The sequence below is a fragment of the Gossypium raimondii genome, chromosome 2, assembly GCF_025698545.1.
Source record: "Gossypium raimondii isolate GPD5lz chromosome 2, ASM2569854v1, whole genome shotgun sequence".
NCBI lineage: Eukaryota > Viridiplantae > Streptophyta > Magnoliopsida > Malvales > Malvaceae > Gossypium > Gossypium raimondii.
Window position 1 is genome coordinate 35,699,646 of NC_068566.1, and position 21,408 is coordinate 35,721,053.

The 21,408-nt window shown below is 34.2% G+C and overlaps 1 protein-coding gene across 1 annotated transcript; it reads right to left on the bottom strand.

Moving 5' to 3' along the window:
- Positions 1–812: 812 nt before the first annotated feature.
- Positions 813–2,143, bottom strand: LOC105788536 (vignain). The gene is made up of 2 exons (XM_012615480.2): positions 1,651–2,143; positions 813–1,569 (listed from the first exon to the last, which is right to left on the bottom strand). The coding sequence occupies exons 1-2, from the start codon at positions 2,093–2,095 to the stop codon at positions 929–931; spliced, it is 1,086 nt and encodes a 361-aa protein (XP_012470934.1). The 5' UTR covers positions 2,096–2,143; the 3' UTR covers positions 813–928.
- Between the last annotated feature and the right edge of the window lie 19,265 nt (positions 2,144–21,408).

Here is a 21,408-nt window from a genome sequence, read left to right on the forward strand (position 1 = left end):
AGTTTATCTCCAACATCTCCATTGATTGATGAGTGTAAGTTGCTCCTCCGCTCTATGAATTCTAGCTCTTTGAAGCATGTTTTTCATGATGAGAACATATGCACAGATACTTAATTCGTTTGGGGAGTAACTTTCAACCTTCCTCTCGCTCAAATATTTTTTCTTGTAATCACTAATTTTTTTAGTGATTTTCTTTATATACTACTTGAAAGAAAATGCATAATTGTATAATGCTAATACATCTATTTATAGTGCTAAGTTAAAATTTTAATTGGTATAATATTATAAAATTAATTAAGTGATGATTAATCTAAATTAATATAAATACAAAGGGTAGCAATTCTCGCTCCTCTGCAGGAGGAGGCTACCAAGACTGCTCTCGATTTTGGCTAGGGTGGTAGTATTCGATGGGTAGTTATGGGAGACGGTCCAAACTGAGGATGCTCTCAAATTCGAATTCGATTTGTGACACCAGCCTTGTAGTCCTCGGCTCTTTCAACTTTTGACAGCTAGTACCCCATTACAATTAGTGTTATTTCAGGTAGAGAAGCAGGTATTGATAATTTGCAAATTTTCCATCAGGTTCTAAATTCTCCATAGGGGCCGGGCCGGTCCGGGCCAGTCCAACCACGTTCGGTGGTTTCTTCTTCCCACTCTGTTTCCATGTTCTCATCATTAGGCTATTCTCTATTGGCTTTGAAGGGGCATTTCACTCTTTCATCCATAACTTGTTAGTATATTACTTTGGTACCATATATTTCCGTCTTTCTGTTGAGGTCAAACTCGAATTCCAAACCAACCAACACATAACATTGAAACCAAATTGAAGTATATTATTGATTATTCAATCATGATCATATGTTGCGTGATACAACTTTTGGAAACACAGAAAAAACAACACATTTGAAAGGAAAGCTATAATTTATGTTTAGAGTTCATCCTTGGGAGAATATGAAGGTCCAGTAGGATTAGAGGATGAGTTCTTGATGGGATATGAAGCCTCCATTGCTATACCACACAGTCCTTGTTTGTCTCTGATCCCACGTTCCATCCTTATGTAACCTTTCTCACCCCATTCCGCTCCCCATGAGTTCTTCACTATCCAGTACTTGGTTCCATCCAAGGTTGTTCCATACCCCACTGCTGCTACCCCATGGTTCAGCTCTGTCCCACATTCTCCCGTGAATACCCCCTCGGAGTAGAACTGGAAATCCATACTCCCAGCATCAATAGCCACTGAAACCGGCTGGTTTGCAACAGCTTTAAGCAGAGCATCCTCGTCGTTAGCTGGCACATTCTCGTGCCCATCGATAGCCACTGCCGGAGAATTCACCTTGGCAGCATCGCAACTTCCATCATTAGCTTGGTAAGGGTAATTGGACTCAGTAGTGATCCCACCTTTCTTCTTAATGAAATCGAATGCAATGTCCATTAAACCACCATTGCAACCTTGGTTTTCTTCAGTGTCGCAATCTATCAATTCTTGCTCCGATAATGATACTAATTTATTGGTTTTAATTTGATTGATTCCCTCAACTGCTACAACTGTTGAAAATGCCCAGCAACTACCTGTTGAATTTGAACTTAAACCGTGTGAGTGTCGGATGCAAATATTTACAAATATATACATGATAGCAAATGTTTACTTACCACACTGGCCTTGATCCTTAACAGCAGTGACGGCACCTTTCTGTCGCCAATCAACGGACGGCGGGACACGGTCGACGTTCTCGTACATGAAACTCCCGGCGCCACGGGACTTTCCTTGGAACATCTTATGATGTTTAATCTTGGAACTAGCGTAAGCATTCCTAAATTCGTGGTTGGTCATATCAGCAAACTTGTTGATCTTCAACTTGTAAGGTTTGTCCTTGTTGTTGGTGTTGTGAACATGCAAAACATTCTGCTTGAACACATTGAACCTCCGGTGTTTCTCGTCGAGACTCCTGGAAACCGTGTGGTGGCTCCGCCAGCGCTCGTATAGATCCCACAAACTATCCTCCGACGCTAAATCCTTGTCGTGGAAATCGAAACCCTGGGCAATGCCGAGAAGGAAAGGCAAAGAGATAACAAGCACAACACAAATGCTCCTCATGATTTGGTTGATGTGATAAGAAGAGAGAAAAAGTTATGGGAATGGAGAGAGGTTGAGAATGGGTTTATATAGAGGGAAAGGATGAGAAGAAAACAAAAAGAATGATAAATGAAGATGTTACTTAGGGACATTAACAAACTGTGATCATGGAAGATAATGGTGGAGAAGAAACATCAAGTTTTTTATTTGATATCAACAACCAATAATAAGTGTTTGAAATAAAAAAATAATGGGGGGTATGCATATCTGATTCGAACATTAATTTTAGTTGAATGAGGGGATACTATTACGTAGATATAACTGCTTGGAGGCACGATATGTTTGCAAGTGGAGACACGATATAACTGCATAATTTGGCTTTTCTGACAAAACTTTAACTGAAACAACCTTGGCTTTAAGGTTCCATTTCCAGACATTCATGGCGGTGCAATCTTTTTGATTTAATAAAACCATTTTTTGGTGAAATGTTAAGCAAAATATACTAGTGTAGCATTAGTTAAAAGAGAAAAGTTGATTGCAACCTTTAACCGTTGCTTTTTGTGTGCACTTCATCTTGCAAGTCTTTGTTTATGTAAACCACTCTTTTTTAATTACACAAAATGCCTAATAATAAAATCATTTTCAATTCAGGAATGTTTTGATTCTACATCCAAACTTGCTTTCTACCAATTCTTATCTTTTGCCCCATTTCACAATTTTAGAGATTTTTTCTATTTTTTATATAATTATTCATATAACCTTTTGAAATGGAAAACAATAATGTCCTAATGAATATGCATTTAATAGGAATTTTTTAACTTGAGGGACTAAATTCCTTAAAATAAAAGTAGAACTAATTTCAAACATACCAAGAGTACAAAGGGCTCGAGCATATTTTAACCTAAAATTTATCTCTAAATCTTAATGATCAAATTCTATTATTAGTCCCTATGTTATGTGTAAGTTGTGAATTTAGCCTCTGGTCAAGACTAATTCTTGCACTTTTTTTTTTAAAGAAAATTTTAATCCTGACTCAAATAGTAGCAATTAAATCCATTGAGTCGATTTATATTATTACTCTCATACTAGGCATGAGTTTCTATCTCCAATTTGATCATTTTTAGTTCTATACTTTTTTCGATTGAAATTTCAACCTCATACAAACAATATCCGTTAAATCCATTAACTAAAATGATGTAACTTCTTGTAGTACTTCACAAGTTATATGGGAAGAGACAAATAATTGAGGTAAAATTAGTGATATATGTGACTTTTAAAAAACAAATTAGGGGCGTAGTTCTTTTCCAGAATCATTTGGGTAAATAGGTCGTTTTTGGGTAAATATTCTGAATCAGGTAGAATTTGGGTCGGGTTCATGTAAAGTATTTAGATTAATTTTTGAAGTCTGAATTCTATTCAACAAAATGGATTTACTTTTTTTACTAAATTCAGCTCAATTTAATAGAGGTAAACTTAGACCCGACCTAACTCGATCATATTTGATTTTTTTAGATTAGTTTTATTTAAAATAAATTTTAAAAATATAATACACTAAATGCACTAAAATAAAAATAAAAATTTTCTAACACATTTAAAAATTATTTATATTAAAAAACAAAAACAAAAATATTTTATTGTATTAAATGTAATTTTAAAATTTTATATTTTGGGTTGAGTTATGGGTAAATATTTTTAGATTTTAAGTAACGGTTTAATTGTTATTGGATTAGTGATATATTATTTAGCATATATAATTAATATAATATATTTTATAACATAATATATTCGAACTCGGATAAAAAAGAATAGACTCAAAATCCGACCCATATAAAAAAACAAGACATAAAATTGATATTTGATGTAAAACCTCATATATTTTAAACCGTGATTGAGAGCTGGATGAGTGAAAGGTAGTAGGGAAGGAATAAAAAAGAAAGAGACAGATGGGGTGTGTAAAAGGCATTTTTGCTTGGATTGGGGAAATTGGTAGTAGCGTGAGATGAAGGTCACCCATCACTTGTACGTTAGAACATGAGCGAAACCCCCTCCTCCCGATTTTCAACATACCTCTTTTTTATTCTAATTTGGAACACTATCATTATTATTATTTGGTCTTTTTGTTTTCAATTTAAAAATATATTAAACTGTTTTTATTCCAAATCCAACACATAATCACATGTTTAGTTAGCAACATGTTGGCCACTATTTTCACATTGAAAATCGATTAAGATATTAATTTTATTCAATTAAGTTAAACCAAAGAAATGAAAAGCTTAATTTGGGCATAAGCTGTTAGGCAGTTTTATGTTTTTGGTATTGAGAGGCGGTGGCGTGCCTTAACCATCTTCAAATTCAATCATGTAGTTTTCTTGTTTTCAGATTTTCAATGCAATTTTCCTCACCATATTCTTTATTGCTGTGGGAGTGATGTATATGTAATAACAAAACAAAATTAAAATGGTAGTAAATAATAAAAGCACAACAATAATGCAGAAATGTGTTTTTGTTTTCATTGTATTTATATAAGTTTTGACCACAAACACTTCACCTGCACACATTTCATCATTCTCATTTCCATTTATTCAAATCATTCCGAACTGTTTTTTTCTTTTTTATTTATTTGTAAATATAATGTAAATGTAGAAGGTCAACTCCCTCTAATAAGGTGGAGAGCTGAAAAAGATAGGTAAAGAACAAGAGAAAAGGTTGAGAGCTTAAAAACAAGGTGAAGGAAGAGTTGATCCGCTCTTCTTCGTCATGTTCAGAGGTATATGTAATGGAGCTTTTTTGTTTAGTAGTGTTGACGTGGTAGGATGGTTATCATCATAAACTACATAAAGATAAATATGGTGGGAGGATGTTCGAGGTTGTTATGCTCAAGTGGGGACTCAATGGCTTTCAAGAGCGTATTCACTTTTACAGGTGTCTTCATACCTAAAAAGCAGGTATCTATCAAATAGATAATTTGCTCAAAAAGGCATGCAAATAAGATTCTCTTCAGCGGGTAGTTAAGACTCTTCTGTTGAGATCAGAAGGTTGGATGGAGATAAGATGTCTGGGAGGCCAGGGGGGTTGATCACCTAAATGTTCGAATAATAGAGAGAGGAGAAGTGCGTGTGGGCATTTTTCAGGTGGTTTATCATGCTGACATGTGTCCACACCTAGAGGAGGTATAACATTAATAAGCATGAACCCTAAAGTAATAATATATTTAATTTGGCATAATTTTACGTAAGCATTTTATTTAAATAACTAGAAAAACCATATAATATAGTTTTTTTCATATATAGATAAATTCACCATATTTAAAGAAATACAAAACAAATTAAATGCATAAATGCCGCCTAATATAAGAAATTCTAATTTTATAATATAAAACCAAATTTATTAAGAAAGCATTTTACTAATTTGTTAATATTTTCTTGAATTAAAGTATCATATCCCAATCTTATAGAATAAACGTGTTAGTGTTTAAATATTTTATATTTAAGTTTTAAATAATATAGTTTTTAATACAAAAGCAAGATATAATTATATGAATTCACATTAGACATGCTATTAATTAATTCTAAAATTAGGTGGCCAATTAAGTATGGATTAGTTAAACATACATATCAATCTATTTATGCATAATCACTTATTTGGCTCTCAAACTTTGCAAAAATAATTATTTTAGAGCTCTATTTTTTTATTTTTACTTTTAGCTCTTAAATTTGCTTTTGTCTTTTGTCAAATCACCCCAAAATTAATGAAAATATTAACTTTTTAACTTTGTTGATGTTGCATACACGTGGATTGCCACATGGATGACATGTTAGCATTTAATTTAATTTTTAAAATTTAAAAGTTCTAAAAAATTATAAAAGCTATTTTAAAAATAAAAATCATTGAAAAATATAAAAATGTTTTTTCTTTTAAAAATTAATAAAATGTTGGTGTATCATCTACGTAGCAAACCACATGTATGCCACTTCAACAAAGTTAACAAACATCAACTTTTCCATTCATTTTGGGGTGATTTGAAAAAAATATAAGTTCAAGGGCTAAAAATAGTGAAAAATTAAATGGAGGGCTAAAATAATCTTTTCTATAAAGTTCAAAGGCCAAAAAAGTCATTATGTCATCAATTTATATGAATAAGATATATTTTAATTAAATTTTAGATAAAGTACAGAAATGATCGCTAAACTATTGTCCGTGTTCTCTTGTGGTCACTTAACTTTTAATTTTTTCCATTTTGGTCACCAAACTATTCAAAATTAAAAAAAAATTTGCCATTGAAAGTTACTAGCCATTTGAAATATGACAAAAGTGCTGATATGGGCTTTTTTATTTGTTCAATAAAAAATTTAGCCTTCTAATATTTATAAAATTTATCATTTTAATTCAAATTCTAAAAATTCCATAAATTTTTTTTCATTTTCTATAATTCTAGAATTATATACTCATTAGAAACAAAGAAGGCAGAAAGACAACATTTGCAGCATATATTCTAAATTACTTTCTTTATAATTTCTCAATTATAAATATTTTATATTTCATATTAATTTATTATAATATGTGAGCAATTGAAAAGGTTCTAATTAACTATTTTAATATCTCTGCTATAGTTTTTCTAATAAATTTCTGAAAATGAACTTTAATTACAATAGATTTAATTGCACTACATACCTCTAAATTATGATCCTCACTTTAAATTAGTTCTCAAACTTCAAAACATTTTAATTATATCCTTAAACTATCGATGTCATATCAATCAAGTCCTTTCATTATTGAAACCGTTAATTTGACCATTAAATAACACGTAAAATATTATGTAACATAATTTAAAATGAAAACTTTAAAAAAGTAAAATGTTGCTGCATAAATTTTAAAATTAAAAATAAAATAAAAACTGAAAAACAAAGAGAGTGGACAATAATTTCTAGAAAAGTTTTCAAAACCTCAAAATCAAGATTTTATAATAACCATTTTTTACAAATTTCATTTTTCTTTAAATTTTTCATTTTAAATTGTGTCACATAAGATCTCTTGTCTCATTTAAAGTCAATGTTATTGATATAACATCTATAGTTTAAGGATGCAATTAGAATGCTTTAAAGTTTAAGGATCGATTTAGAATGAGAGTCGTAGTTTGGGGATATGTGATATAATTAACTCATTACAATATGAAAATAGGATTATTATAGTGTATTTAATTTATAAATATTTTTCACTCAATGTCTTATGTTAGTGCAAAAATAATGGTGGCAGAGAGATTAAGTGGTATAACAAAAGAAATCTAAATACACCACACCAAAATTAAAATTCAATTAAAAGGGGACATTAATCTGATTTAACCCAGTCCTTAGCAGAACGGGCTGAGTCCAACTTCTTGCAACTAAAACAAGGATGAAATGCAACCATTGACTTTACTAGCAAGCTTGCTTCCAGTCGGATAAACAAATAATTATTTATATCAATTATTTTTTTTAATTTTGTTTTTCAACAAAATTTTTATTAAATCAAATAACAAATATGTGTTAGAGATAAATTGTTTTAGGCCAAATTATGATTTTGATCCTTTTGTTATGTTTAAATTTAGGATTTATTATCTACACTTAAATTTGACATAAATTGATTTTTCTACATAATATCATTATTTAGTCAAAATAGTTGACATCTTTAATTTTTCATGCTAAAATATTTTTCATGTTAAAATGCTTGTAGCGACCTAAAAATTTTAGCACGGGCGTTGGTCAAAGTAATTCTTGCAAATTTGAAAACTGAACCTCGATTTTGTTTGAAAAAAGGAGTCGCCACCGATCTTTTTTCTAGATATAATCGGACACCTAATAAATTCTTTTTTAGAAGAAATTTTAAAAATAAAATTTAGGTCTACGTGAAAATCTAAAGAAAATTAGAGTTCGGGAGTCAGTTACGCGCGAGGAAGGTATTAGCACCCTCGCGACGCCAAAAATTGGTATCTCGTTAAACGCGCGTTGTTTTAATTCTTAAAAAATACGAATTCAATTTAATATTTGCTCGTGATCTAATTGAAATATGAGAATCTTTTTAAAAAAACACGAGAATTTTGAAGCAAATTTTTTTTAAATGAAATTTTTGAAACACGAAAATTTTAGAAACACAATTTTTTTTTAAACACGAAAATTTTTGAAACACGAGAATTTTTTCAAAACACAAAAATTTTTTAAAACACGAAAATTTGTGAAACACTAGAGTTGTTGAAAACACGGAAATTTGTGAAAACACAAATTTTTGAAACACGGAAATTTTTAGAAAACACAAAAATTTTTGGATCAACGAAATTTTTGAAAACACAAAAATTTTCTAAACACCAGAATTTTTGAAAACACGAGGATTTTTGAAACACGAATTTTTTTTTGAAAATACGAAAATTTTTGAAAACACGGAATTTTTTTTTGAAAACATGAGAATTTTGAAAGACGAAATCTTTTTTATTTTTATTTTGTTAAAACACAAATATTTTTGAAACCACGGAAAGATTTTTTTACACAAACTTTTCGATTTTTTTATTAAGCACGTATCGTATTTAACACGAACCGGTGATATTCACTCAACATAGCAATGAAATCAACAAATTAGTGTCAAATAGATTCGTTGCCTTATTTTTGAAAACACGACTATTTTTTTGAAACACGAGAAAAATTTTTTGAAGACACAAAGATTTTGGAACACAGGAATTTTTTTCGAAAACACGAATTTTTTTGAATATTTTCAATTTTTAAAAGGGCGTATCGAGTTTAACGCAAACCGATGATATTCACCCACCATAGCGATGAAATCAACGATTTTATGTTAAATTGATTCGTTGCCTTATTTATTAAAATTATTTAAAATAAGATAAAATTAAAATTGAATTAAATTAAAAATATAAAAACAAAAATATAAAAATGCATAAAATACTAATAATATTAAAACGAAATAACATAAAAATACGAGCATTAAATTAAAAGAGAAATAAACGAATTACCGAAAAGATCTCAAAACATGAGCTTCGTCGAACAGATTACACAAATTAAACCTTTTTTTTCTCTTTTCTCTTTTTTCTTTTTCCTTTTTCTTTCTTTTTTTCTTTTTTTCTCTTTTTCTCCTCTCTTTTTTTTCTGCCTCTTTTGGGCTCTTTGAAATTTGGTGCGTCTTGAACTGGCTTCTTTGGTGGCCTGGGGCCTGCTAGTGAAATTTGCTACAATTGGGCTGCACTGGTCTTGGAAATGGCCTGTTGCATTTTTTTTCTGCTTTGTTTTTTTTTTGGGGCTTTGCCTTTTTTTTTTCTGGCCTGGAGCTGTTGGGTCGGGTCGTCAGTCGGGTCGGATAGGGTCAGTTTGACCCGACTGAATTAATATTTTTATTTTTTCTTTTTCTTTTTTCTTTCTTTTTCTTCTTCCTTCTTCTTTCTTCTTTCTTTCTTTCTTTCTTTCTTTCTTTCTTTCTTCTCTTTTCTTTCTCTTTTTTCTTTCTTTCCCGATCAACCCCCCACCGTTTTCTCTGTTGCTGGTGGCGCTTTCTCCGTCTCTGGTCTGAGCGGCCGTGGTGAGCACGGTTGTCTCTTCTTTCCCCCATCTTTCTTCTTTGCTCTTTTTTTCTTCTTTTTTTCCTTTTTGCTTGCTTGTTTTTCTTTTTTCTTGCCTCTTGGTTGTCCTGCTAGGTATAGGGGCGGCGACGAGTGCGGTGGCGGGCGCGGTGGCACGGGCACGATTGTATGGGCTCTAAAAAGCTTATTTTTTTCTTTTTTCCCTTTTCTTGGCCGAAAATTTTGGGGGTTTAAAACCCCTTTTATTGTTGACTTTCTGCTCCTTTTGCAGGTGGTAGGTGGCTAGGGGAGAAGGAGGCCGTGCCTTAGGTCGGCATTGCAGTCTGAGTCTTAACTTCATGTTGTCGGTACCGCAGAAGGACCAAATTACAAATACCGTAAAACTTCTAGGGTTAAAGTGTAATTTTGGAAAATTTAAGGGTTAAAATGTAATTTCAAAAAAGTTTAGGGTCAAAATATAATTTTAAGAAAATTTAGGGGTCAAAATGCAATTGTGTAAAAAATACGAAATTTGACCCGGACAAAATTCAGTGATTACAGCTGCCCCTCTTTGCTCATCGCTGTGAAACAGGGATAGAGCAAAGACTTAAAAGCACTGAATTTTGTTCGACAATCCAAAATTTTTCTTTTTATTTGAAAAGCAGAAATCGAGAATAGCTTGGCGTGCGACCTAAAGCTCAACTCACCTCTCGAGTTATGAGTTTTTTTTAAAAAATAAAAATTTAAAAAATACCTCAGTGTGTGACCCGAGGCTCAACTCACCTCTCGCAATATGAGTTGATTTTTTTTTGAAAAACAGAAATTGAAAAATACCTCAGCGTGTGATCCGAGGCTCAACTCACATCTCGCATTATGAGTTGATTATTTTTGAAAAACAGAAATTGAAAAATACCTCAGCGTGTGACCCGAGGCTCAACTCACCTCTCGCAATATGAGTTGATTTTTTTGAAAAACAGAAATTGAAAAATACCTCAGCGTGTGACCCGAGGCTCAACTTATCTCTCGCAATATGAGTTGCGATCCGAGGCTCAACTCACCTCTCGCATTATGAGTTGACTTTTTTGAAAAACAGAAATTGAAAAATACCTCAACGTGTGACCCGAGGCTCAACTCAACTCTCGCGATATGAGTTGATTTTTTTGAAAAACAGAAATTGAAAAATACCTCAGTGTGTGACCCGAGGCTCAACTCACCTCTCGCAATATGAGTTGATTTTTTTGAAAAACAGAAATTGAAAAATACCTCAGCGTGTGACCCGAGGCTCAACTCACCTCTCGCATTATGAGTTGATTTTTTTTGAAAAACAGAAATTGAAAAATACCTCAGCGTGTGACCCGAGGCTCAACTCAACTCTCGCAATATGAGTTGATTTTTTTGAAAAACAGAAATTGAAAAATACCTCAGCGTGTGACCCGAGGCTCAACTCACCTCTCGCAATTTTTTGAAAAACAGAAATTGAAAAATACCTCAGCGTGTGACCCGAGACTCAACTCACCTATCGCAATATGAGTTGATTTTTTTGAAAAACAGAAATTGAAAAATACCTCAGCGTGTGATCCGAGGCTCAACTCACCTCTCGCATTATGAGTTGATTTTTTTGAAAAATAGAAATTGAAAAATACCTCAGCGTGTGACCCGAGGCTCAACTCACCTCTCGCAATATGAGTTGATTTTTTTGAAAAACAAAAATTTAAAAGAAATACTTCGGCATGTGTCCGAGGCTCAACTCACCTCTCGCAATATGAGTTGATTTTTGAAAAACAAAAATTAAAAAAAATACCTCGGAGTGCGACCCGAGACTCAACTCACCTTACGCAATATGAGCTGATTTTTGAAAAATAGAAATTTAAAATACCTCAGTGTACGACCCGGGGCTCAACTCACCTCTCACAATATGAGTTGATTTTTGCAAAAACAGAAATTGAAAAAATAATTTTTGAAAGAAACTGGGTTACAAAAAACATCAGGTAAATCTAAAAGCCTCCTTTCATTGATTCAGTGCAGCTTTCTCCCAAAATTCCTTGCTCTGTTGGGATGCCTGTATATGTCATGTATGATGTTATCATGATATGCACGTGTTTGTCCTACATGCTTTTATGCCTACATGATCATGCCATGCACTTTGAACTGTTTGTCACATGCCCTTTTTTCGTAAGGGACTACATTCATCGCCTTAATCATCGATTTTTCTCTCCGGTTTTGTACTCATCTTCGATTTTGTTGAGTGACCCACATTTTCATACTTCCCCTTGTTTCCCCCTTGTTGAACTTGGTTGTTGCTTTGGGGCCCCTGTACATGTCAAATTCTCATCTAGGTAATGCTCAACATTCCTTTCGTTTAGAGTATGTTATCTTACCAATTATCATTTAAATGAATCAAACACAAGATGCATGAAAAAGGGCAAAGTAAGCATGAAAGAAATACCTCATATTCAAATTTTTCAAAAGCAACAAAGAAAAGTGACAAGGAATAGTTCAATAAAGAAAGCATCACAAACAAAGGAGAATGAATTCAATGGCTACAAATGCTTTAGATATCCAACGCATGACCTACTCCACGTTTCTTCGTCCTGGATCTTTTCCGAGCACAGCTTCTCGTGTAAAAGATTTCGAGCTTCTAAGAATGCTTCAAATATTGTAACCTCGTCAATTGACTACCTGTTTAGATAGTCTTGCTCCTTAAGTCTGAATCTGCTTCATTAGGACGCCCTTTCGGGTTTTCATCCTAATCTTTTTGTTTATCAAGACGCCCTTTTCTAGTTTTCATCTTGATTTTTCCTTCTTTTTTCTTTTTCTTTTTTGTTTTTTTTTGTTTTTGTTTTTTTTGTTTTGTTTTTTTTAGGCATAATATATCTTCACGGTATCTGAGTTCACTAGATTAGGTAATTCTTTCCCATCCATCTCAGTGAGAATCAGAGCCCCTCCTTAGAATGCCTTTTTTACAACGTATGGCCCTTCCCAATTTGGCGACCATATTCCTCGAAAGTTTTTTTGTATCGGGAGAATCTTTCTTAGTACCAGTTCCCCTTCGCGAAATTCTCTTGGCCTCACCCTTTTATCATGGGCCGTGATCATTCTTTTTTAATACATCTGTCCATGACAAATTGCCTTCAAGCGTTTCCCTTCAATAAGGTTTAGTTGATCATATCGAGCTCGAACTCACTCTGATTCTTCTAGTTTTGATTCCATCAAGACATGTAGGGATGAGATCTCCACTTCGATGGGCAGAACAGCTTCCATTCCGTAGACTAGAGAAAAATGAGTTGCCCCCGTAGATGTTCACACAAAGGTGCGGTATGCGTACAAAGCAAATGGTAGCTTCTCGTGCTAGTCCTTATATGTCTCAGTCATCTTCCCGATAATCCTCTTAATGTTCTTATTAGCCGCTTCTACTGCTCCGTTCATCTTCGGGCGATAGAGTGAAGAATTATGATGCTTTATCTGAAATTGCTCACATACTGCTTTCATCATCTTGTTGTTCAAATTTAAAGCATTATCTGAAATGATTCTTTCAGGCAGACCATATCGACATATAATCTCCTTTTTTAAGAACCTACAGGCTTCAGCCTTTGTCACCTTAGAAAACGAAGTGGCTTCTACCCATTTTGTGAAGTAGTTTATAACCACAAAGATGAATCGATGCCCATTAGAAGCTTTCGGGGAGATTGGCCCTATAACATCCATGCCCCACATAGAAAAAGGCCACGGAGAAGTCATGACATGAAGGGGTGAATGAGCCGCGTGAATTTTATCACTGTAAATTTGACACTAATGACACTTTCATGCGTATCCAATGCAATCCCTTTCCATTGTCAGCCAAAAATAACCAAGTCTCATAATCTGTCTAGCCATAGTGAAACCACTGGCATGCGTTCCAAAAATTCCTTCGTGAACCTCTTAAAGTATCTTTCTAGCTTCAACAGCATCCACGCATATTAGGAGCACTTGATATTTTCCTATTTTGTATAGGATATCCCCGTCAAGAACAAATCCAATCGCCATTCTCCTGAGAGTTCTTTTTTCATTCTCGTTTGCTTGCTCGGGGTACTTTTGATTCTTGATATACTCCAAGATATCATGGAACCATGGTCGTCCATCTAACTCCTCCTCAATGTTAAAACAGTGTGCGGGGGTCTCATATATGCTCATTTGGATAGGCATTATTTCAGTTTCCTTGTTTGCTTTGAACTTTGAAGCCAAGGTGGCCAGAGCATTAGCCAATTGGTTCTTTTCTCGTGGAAAGCAGTTAAAAGTCACTTCTTTGAATTCTTTGAACAATTGCGCAACGAGATCGTGGTATTTGACTAATTTCGAATCCCTCACTTCCCAATCTCTACGGATTTGGTAAATGACTAATGCCGAGTCCCCATATACCTCTAAGATTTTAATTTTCCTCTCGATAGCTGCACGAAGTCCCATGATGCAAGCTTCATATTCTGCTATATTATTTGTACAGAAAAAATTCAATCTGGCAGTGAGCGGGTAATGATCTCTTTCTGGCAACACTAAGACTGCTCTGATCTTATGCCCCAATGCATTCGATGCACCATCAAAGCTCATCTTCCATGATTTCCCTTTTGATGAATAATTCTCTTTTTCTAAAATATACATCAAGTCTTCATCTGGAAAGTCAAATCCCAGAGGTTCGTATTCTTCCGTGGATCGACTTACCAAGAAGTCAACTATTGCACTTCCCTTTATCGACTTTTGTCTCACATATACGATGTCATACTCAGTCAGTAGGATCTGCCATCGTACCATTCTTCCCGAGAGTACAGGTGACTCCATCATGTACTTTATTGGGTTCAGTTTTGAAATCAACCATGTCGTATGATACAACATGTATTGTCTGAGCCTCCGAACCGTCCAAATCAATGCACAACAAATTTTTTCAATTGAAGGGTATTTTGCCTCACACTCTCTGAACTTTTTGCTGAGGTAGTAAATCGCCTTCTCTCTTTTCCCTGACTCATCATGTTGCCCCAATACACAACCCATTGAGTTTTCGAATACGGTCAGATACAATATTAAAAGTTTTCCAAGGGTTGGCTGTACTAGCACCGGAGGATTAGACAAATACTGTTTTATCTTGTCAAAGGCCACTTGGCACTCCTCATTCCATTCTCTCGGATTATGCTTTCGAAGGAGTCGAAAATTTGGATCACACTGATTGGTAAGTTGAGCAATAAATCGAGCAATGTAATTCAACCTTCCTAAAAATCCTCTAACGTCCTTTTGCGTGCACGGGGGAGGCAGTTCTTGTATAGCTTTTATCTTGTCTGGATCAACCTCGATACCTTTCTCAGCGACAATGAAACCTAGCAGTTTTCCCTAGGTAGCCCCAAACGTACATTTGGCCGGGTTAAGCTTCAACTGGAACTTTCTTAATCTTTCAAACAGCTTTCTGGGACTCCCAACATGCTCTTTTTCTTCCCGAGATTTGGCAATCATATCATCGACATAAACTTCTATTTATTTATGCATCATATCATGGAATAACGTCACCATGGCTCTCTGATATGTTACCCCAGCATTCTTTAATCCGAACGGCATTACCTTATAGCAGAACGTCCCCCACATTGTTATGAATGTAGTTTTCTCCATACCCTCGGGAGCCATCTTTATCTGATTATAACTTGAGAAACCATCCATGAAAGAAAACAAAGAATGTTTTATTGTATTATCCACCAAATTATTGATGTGTGGTAAAGGAAAGTTATCCTTGGGGCTTGCTTGAGTCAAATCACGATAATCCACGCACATTTCAGGTCTCATCCTTCTTAGCTTCTGTTGAACAGGTTTGCATTCTAGTTTCAATGGGAGCTTATGGACCACAATATCTGTGTTCAACCCTGACATATCCTGATAAGACCAGGCAAACACATCATTGTACTCATGGAGCAAAGCGATCAAATCCTGTTTGGTATTTTCTGAAATAAAAGTCCCAATCTTCACTTCTTATTTCTCTTCTTCACCCCTTAAGTTTACTACCTCAATAGATTTTTGATGGGGTAGGATCTGTTTCTCTTCTTGTTCTACCATTCTCAGTAAGTCAGGAGACGAGACACAATCTTCAACATTTTCGTCAGCTTCAAATTCTCTTAAATAAACAACCTTCTCGAAATCAATTTCAGGATTCGTAACGGGATTGTTCATGCCATTGATATCTGAGCCCCTGAAAGGTGAATGAAAAAAACTATAGAAGAGCATTGAGGTATTGGAATCAACGAACACAATGTCATGAAATGATATGAGATACATGTAGGAAGATGATATGAAGAGAAGGGATAGTTACGAAGCTAATAAAAATAAAAAGACCATGACAAAATGCATCTTCATTGATGTTTATTGAAATGATAAAGAGCAAACATAAGCTCTTACAAAAGGAATCCCACTATTTAAGGACACACAAAATAATGGATAATTAACATTGAGCTTTAGTCTGGAGAAGACTTAGAAACTACAAGGAGTTCCATAGCAGTCCAATTGTTCAAAACATATCCTGGAGGATAGGGGTGTATCATTGAAACATCCTCAATTGTATCACTCTCGTTGAGTTCAGCATCCATATCTCTAGCTCTTAGATGTGTTCTATAAGAATGACGTGATATCAGACTTATAGTGTCACAATTGTGGATTGTGCGGTTCTAGCCTCTGTGAATGGTTAGGGTGATATGTACATGCAATGCATGAATGAATGAATGACAAATGAATGTTAGTCATGAATAAATATACAAGAATTTGGTGTTGATTTCAAGATAGCCCATATTTTGGCATTTCATTAATCAAAAGAGCTCATTACAAAACGTTTTTCCATGTTGGGCTTAACAGTTACACAAATTTCCTGGCCACATCGCCTTGTTTCTTCACGCGTTCTAGGAACTCCGACATGTTTGACCTTTGGCTTGGAGGGAATTGACAATTGAGGATTTCTGCTTCATCTGATAATTGCACTATTTGCATAGTCGCCTTACGAATTTCATTAATCAAATTGCCGATGTGCATATCCTTTTCTTGGAGGGCTCATTCGTAGGTATGAATGTCTCTGTTATGCTGACCATTCTTCTCTTTTAGGGCTCTTAGGAGATCATCCAAATGTTCCTGATGAGCTTGCAACGCATTTTCTAAATCTCGTATTTTTCCTCTCATCTCTTGATGTTCAGACTGACTAGTCATTAATTTTACAGACACGGTTTCAAACTCAATATTTTTTCCTCAACTCTATCATAGTACGTGCAGCTTTTTCCTCCTCCTTCTTTACTTTTTCTTTCCAGAACTCTATCCCACATTTGATGTTGCTTATTTCTTCCTTCCATTCTGCTGATGATTTGCCTAGTCCACTGTTCCTTATGGTGCCTCTTAATTTCTTATTTTCCAAATGAAGATCTCTTAAGTCCCTTCTCGTGATCTCAGCTTCTTTTTGGACTTTCTCAGTTCTGGATTTTTCAATTTGAACATCAATCTTCAGCTGATAGTTTTCCTCTTGAAGAGAACCAATATCTCGTAACAGTTTGCCTTTTCATGTTCAAATTCATGTTTTGCCACTTCCAACTCGGACGGTATTTCTTCTGAGAAAGGATTCTGGAAAACGTAATTCGTCGGCGAGGTTTGTTGACTATTCACTCGTCGTTGTCTCCATATGTCGTAATCTTGAGTGATAGTATCAGCATAGAGGGCTAACTCCATTAGATAGATTTTCTTCCAAGAATTTCTAGTATCTCAGACCTTTTTCATGTAACCTTCACCCGAAAAAATGAATTCCAATTGTGCCAATCTATCGATAACTGGTACAAATTGTTGCGAAGCGAACTGTCTTTTAACCATAAATGGAGTGTATCCCACTCCTCCCCATAATCCTAGCAATGGCACCCAATCTTGGTTCCCACACTTGTATAACAGAACAGAAGGACGAATCCAAGGTACTCTCTAGGTTATACCTTTGGCACTAAAGTTCTGAAAAATCGAGACCCAATGCTGTTCAGTGACATCCTTCTGCCAATCTTTTTTCAAGAATGCTTCCGATGGAGCGAATGTTTTTGAAAACATATGAAAATGTGTGCGTTCTACTTTCCAAATGTGGCTGAAAATCCAAACATTAAGTAGCTGAACGCATCCAATGAAACGCCCTTCCCCTTTTTTCCTACAAGCATTTAGAGATCTAAAAGTCTCAGCCAAGATAGTTGGGACGGGGTAGATTCCTTGCCTCAACTTTTCAAAGAAATCCATAACTGCAACTTCAATATGCCCAAGAACCTTCGGGAAGACGATTAATCCATAAACGGCCAAGGAAAACAGATCTACTCTTTTAAAAACATTTGGATGATTCTGAACTAACTCCCGATGAGAAGACCACGGAACACAACTGACTTCATTCTTTTTCTTTATCTATTTTTCAGCCTATGTATCTGTCATCCCCGTCAACTTCATTAACTTCTTCTTGAAGGTCATTGGTTTAGGCTCCTTCACATATATCTTGTTGAGTTGTGCATTGTCAATGCGAAGCAAGGCAGCATATTCTTCTATGGTCGGAGTCATATCTTCCTGATTTAAAGTGAAACACTGATAACCTGGGTCCCAGAATCGAACCATGGCTTGGATCAACTGCTTGTTTACATTGATTGCAATCAAGTGAGCTATGTCCCTGTACTTTTCGGTGAAGATGCCCCTAGTATCTGAATTCCATTGTCCCCAGATCCTAATCAAGTCTTCAAGGTTATTCTAACAGGCATTCGAAGTCACACGCTCAGGAAGATCAGAGATGTAACCTTCCTTTAAACTGTCCCCTTTTTCTCTTTGGGTTCTCAAAGACCAGTCTCGAACTACAGCATTCTTCTCGGTTACTTGTGTAATTGACTCCTCCATTAGAAACCCGTTTTTGGCAACCAATCTCTAATCAACACCTTCCTAATAAAATGCCTACGATGCATGATGAGAAATAAAATAAAGGCAAATAAACTTAGTTAGCAATCACGACAATGATAAACAGAGAAAAACTGTAAAAAACCTAACAAACTGACCTACTTTTTTTTACCCCACCATGCTTTACAAAATAAAATTACCTCCTATGCTCATCAATTTACCAGACCCAATTCATTAAATGGACCTGATTCTATTGCAAATAAATGTAAATGTAAAAGAAATACAAGGTAAGAAGTGTTTCTCCCATTTACTTATTTTGGTGACTATTCATCGGACAGAGGTTCGGCATAGCTCTAATTGGGTGGCTCGTACGGTTCACTATATGTGGTTTCGGTTCTAGAGAGGTACTCGAATTCTCCATACTGTCACATACTAAAGTTAGTATGAAGCCTCGGTTATCACCTGTCATGGGCTTGCGAGCTCAATTCGAGGGATTACATTTACTTATGCCTATGCGGAGGGACAAGTTAACTCACGAAAGCATAAGTCATATGTAACCCGGAAGTAATTTACTAGCCTGTGCGGAGGGACGAGTTAACTCACGAAGGCGTAGTGTTTACTTCCACTTAAATGGACGGAGCCCGGGTAGAGAGCTCATGTTATGCAAGAATGCAAGTGCATGACTTTTTAAAAAAAACTCACAAACCTTTTTATTTTTTTATTTTTTACTAAAAAAACAAACTAAAAAACGTAAAACATAGAGCTGATAAAAAACAGAAAAATAAAACACGTTAGAAAATTATTAATTTTAAAACCGAATGCAAATGCATGACTTTTTAAAAAAATAAAATTCAAGGATCACGATTAAAAATTAATTTGAACAAGAAATTTTGAAAATTTTGACAACACGCGTTTAACATCAGACTCGACTCTCGAAAAAAACTCCCCAGTGGATTCGCCAGCTGTAGCGACCTAAAAATTTTAGCACGGGCGCTGGTCGAAGTAATTCTTGCAAATTTGAAAACTGAACCTCGATTTTGTTTGAAAAAAGGAGTCGCCACCGATCTTTTTCCTAAGTGTGATCGGACACCTAATAAATTCTTTTTTAGAAGAAAATTTTATTTATAATTTTTTCTAAAAAAGAGGTAATTTTAGGTCTACGTGAAAATCTAAAGAAAATTAGAGTTCAGGAGTCAGTTACGCGCGAGGAAGGTATTAGCACCCTCGCGACGCCAAAAATTGGTATCTCGTTAAACGCGCGTTGTTTTAATTCTCAAAAAATACGAATTCAATTTAATATTTACTCGTGATCTAATTGAAATATGAGAATTAAAAAAAAACACGAGAATTTTGAAGCAAATTTTTTTTAAATGAAATTTTTGAAACACGAAAATTTTAGAAACATGATTTTTTTTAAACACGACAATTTTTGAAACACGAGAATTTTTTCAAAACACAAAAATTTTTTAAAACACGAAAATTTGTGAAACACTAGAGTCGTTGAAAACATGGAAATTTGTGAAAACACAAAAATTTTTGAAACACGGAAATTTTTAGAAAACACAAAAATTTTTGGATCACCGGAATTTTTGAAAACACGAAAATTTTCTAAACACTAGAATTTTTGAAAACACGAGGATTTTTGAAACACGAATTTTTTTTTGAAAATACGAAAATTTTTGAAAACACAGAATTTTTTTTGAAAACATGAGAATTTTGAAAGACGAAATCTTTTTTATTTTTATTTTGTTAAAAAACGAATATTTTTGAAACCACGGAAAGATTTTTTTTTTCACAAACTTTTCGATTTTTTTTATTAAGCACGTATCGTATTTAACACGAACCGGTGATATTCACTCAACATAGTAATGAAATCAACAAATTAGTGTCAAATCGATTCGTTGCCTTATTTTTGAAAACACGACTATTTTTTTGAAACACGAGAAAATTTTTTTGAAGACACGAAGATTTTGGAAAACACGAATTTTTTTGAATATTTTCGATTTTTAAAAGGGCGTATCGAGTTTAACGCAAACCGGTGATATTCACCCAACATAGCGATGAAATCAACGATTTTATGTTAAATCGATTCGTTGCCTTATTTATTAAAATTATTTAAAATAAAATAAAATTAAAATTGGATTAAATTAAAAATATAAATACTAAAATATAAAAATGTATAAAATACTAATAATATTAAAAGGAAATAACATAAAAATACGAGCATTAACACAAACTTTTCAATTTTTTTATTAAGCACGTATCGTATTTAACACGAACCGGTGATATTCACTCAACATAGCAATGAAATCAACAAATTAGTGTCAAATCGATTCGTTACCTTATTTTTGAAAACACGACTATTTTTTTGAAACACGAGAAAAAAATTTTGAAGACACGAAGATTTTGGAAAACACGAATTTTTTTGAATATTTTCGATTTTTAAAAGGGCATATCGAGTTTAACGCAAACCGGTGATATTCACCCAACATAGCGATGAAATCAACGATTTTATGTTAAATCGATTCGTTGCCTTATTTATTAAAATTATTTAAAATAAAATAAAATTAAAATTGGATTAAATTAAAAATATAAATACAAAAATATAAAAATGCATAAAATACTAATAATATTAAAAGGAAATAACATAAAAATACGAGCATTAAATTAAAAGAGAAATAAATGAAATAACCGAAAAGATCTCAAAACACGAGCTTGGTCGAACGGATTACACAAATTAAACCTTTTTTTTCTCTTTTTTCTTTTTTCCTTTTTTCTTTCTTTTTTTCTCTTTTTTTCTCACTTTTTTCTCCTCTCTTTTTTGGCCTGCCTCTTTTGGGCCTGCTGGGCTGGTGCGTGCTGGCCTGGCCTGCTGGCTGGTCTGGGGGCCTGCTGGTGGGCTGCTGCAATTGGGCCTGCA

What these genes read in the sequence shown, in the direction of transcription:
- LOC105788536 (XM_012615480.2), bottom strand. Translation starts at nt 2,095, where the DNA reads ATGAGGAGCATTTGTGTTGTGCTTGTTATCTCTTTGCCTTTCCTTCTC. An exon ending in TAAGGATCAAGGCCAGTGTG is followed by an intron (nt 1,570 to 1,650) that starts GTAAGTAAACAT and finishes CAAATTCAACAG; the next exon opens with GTAGTTGCTGGGCATTTTCA.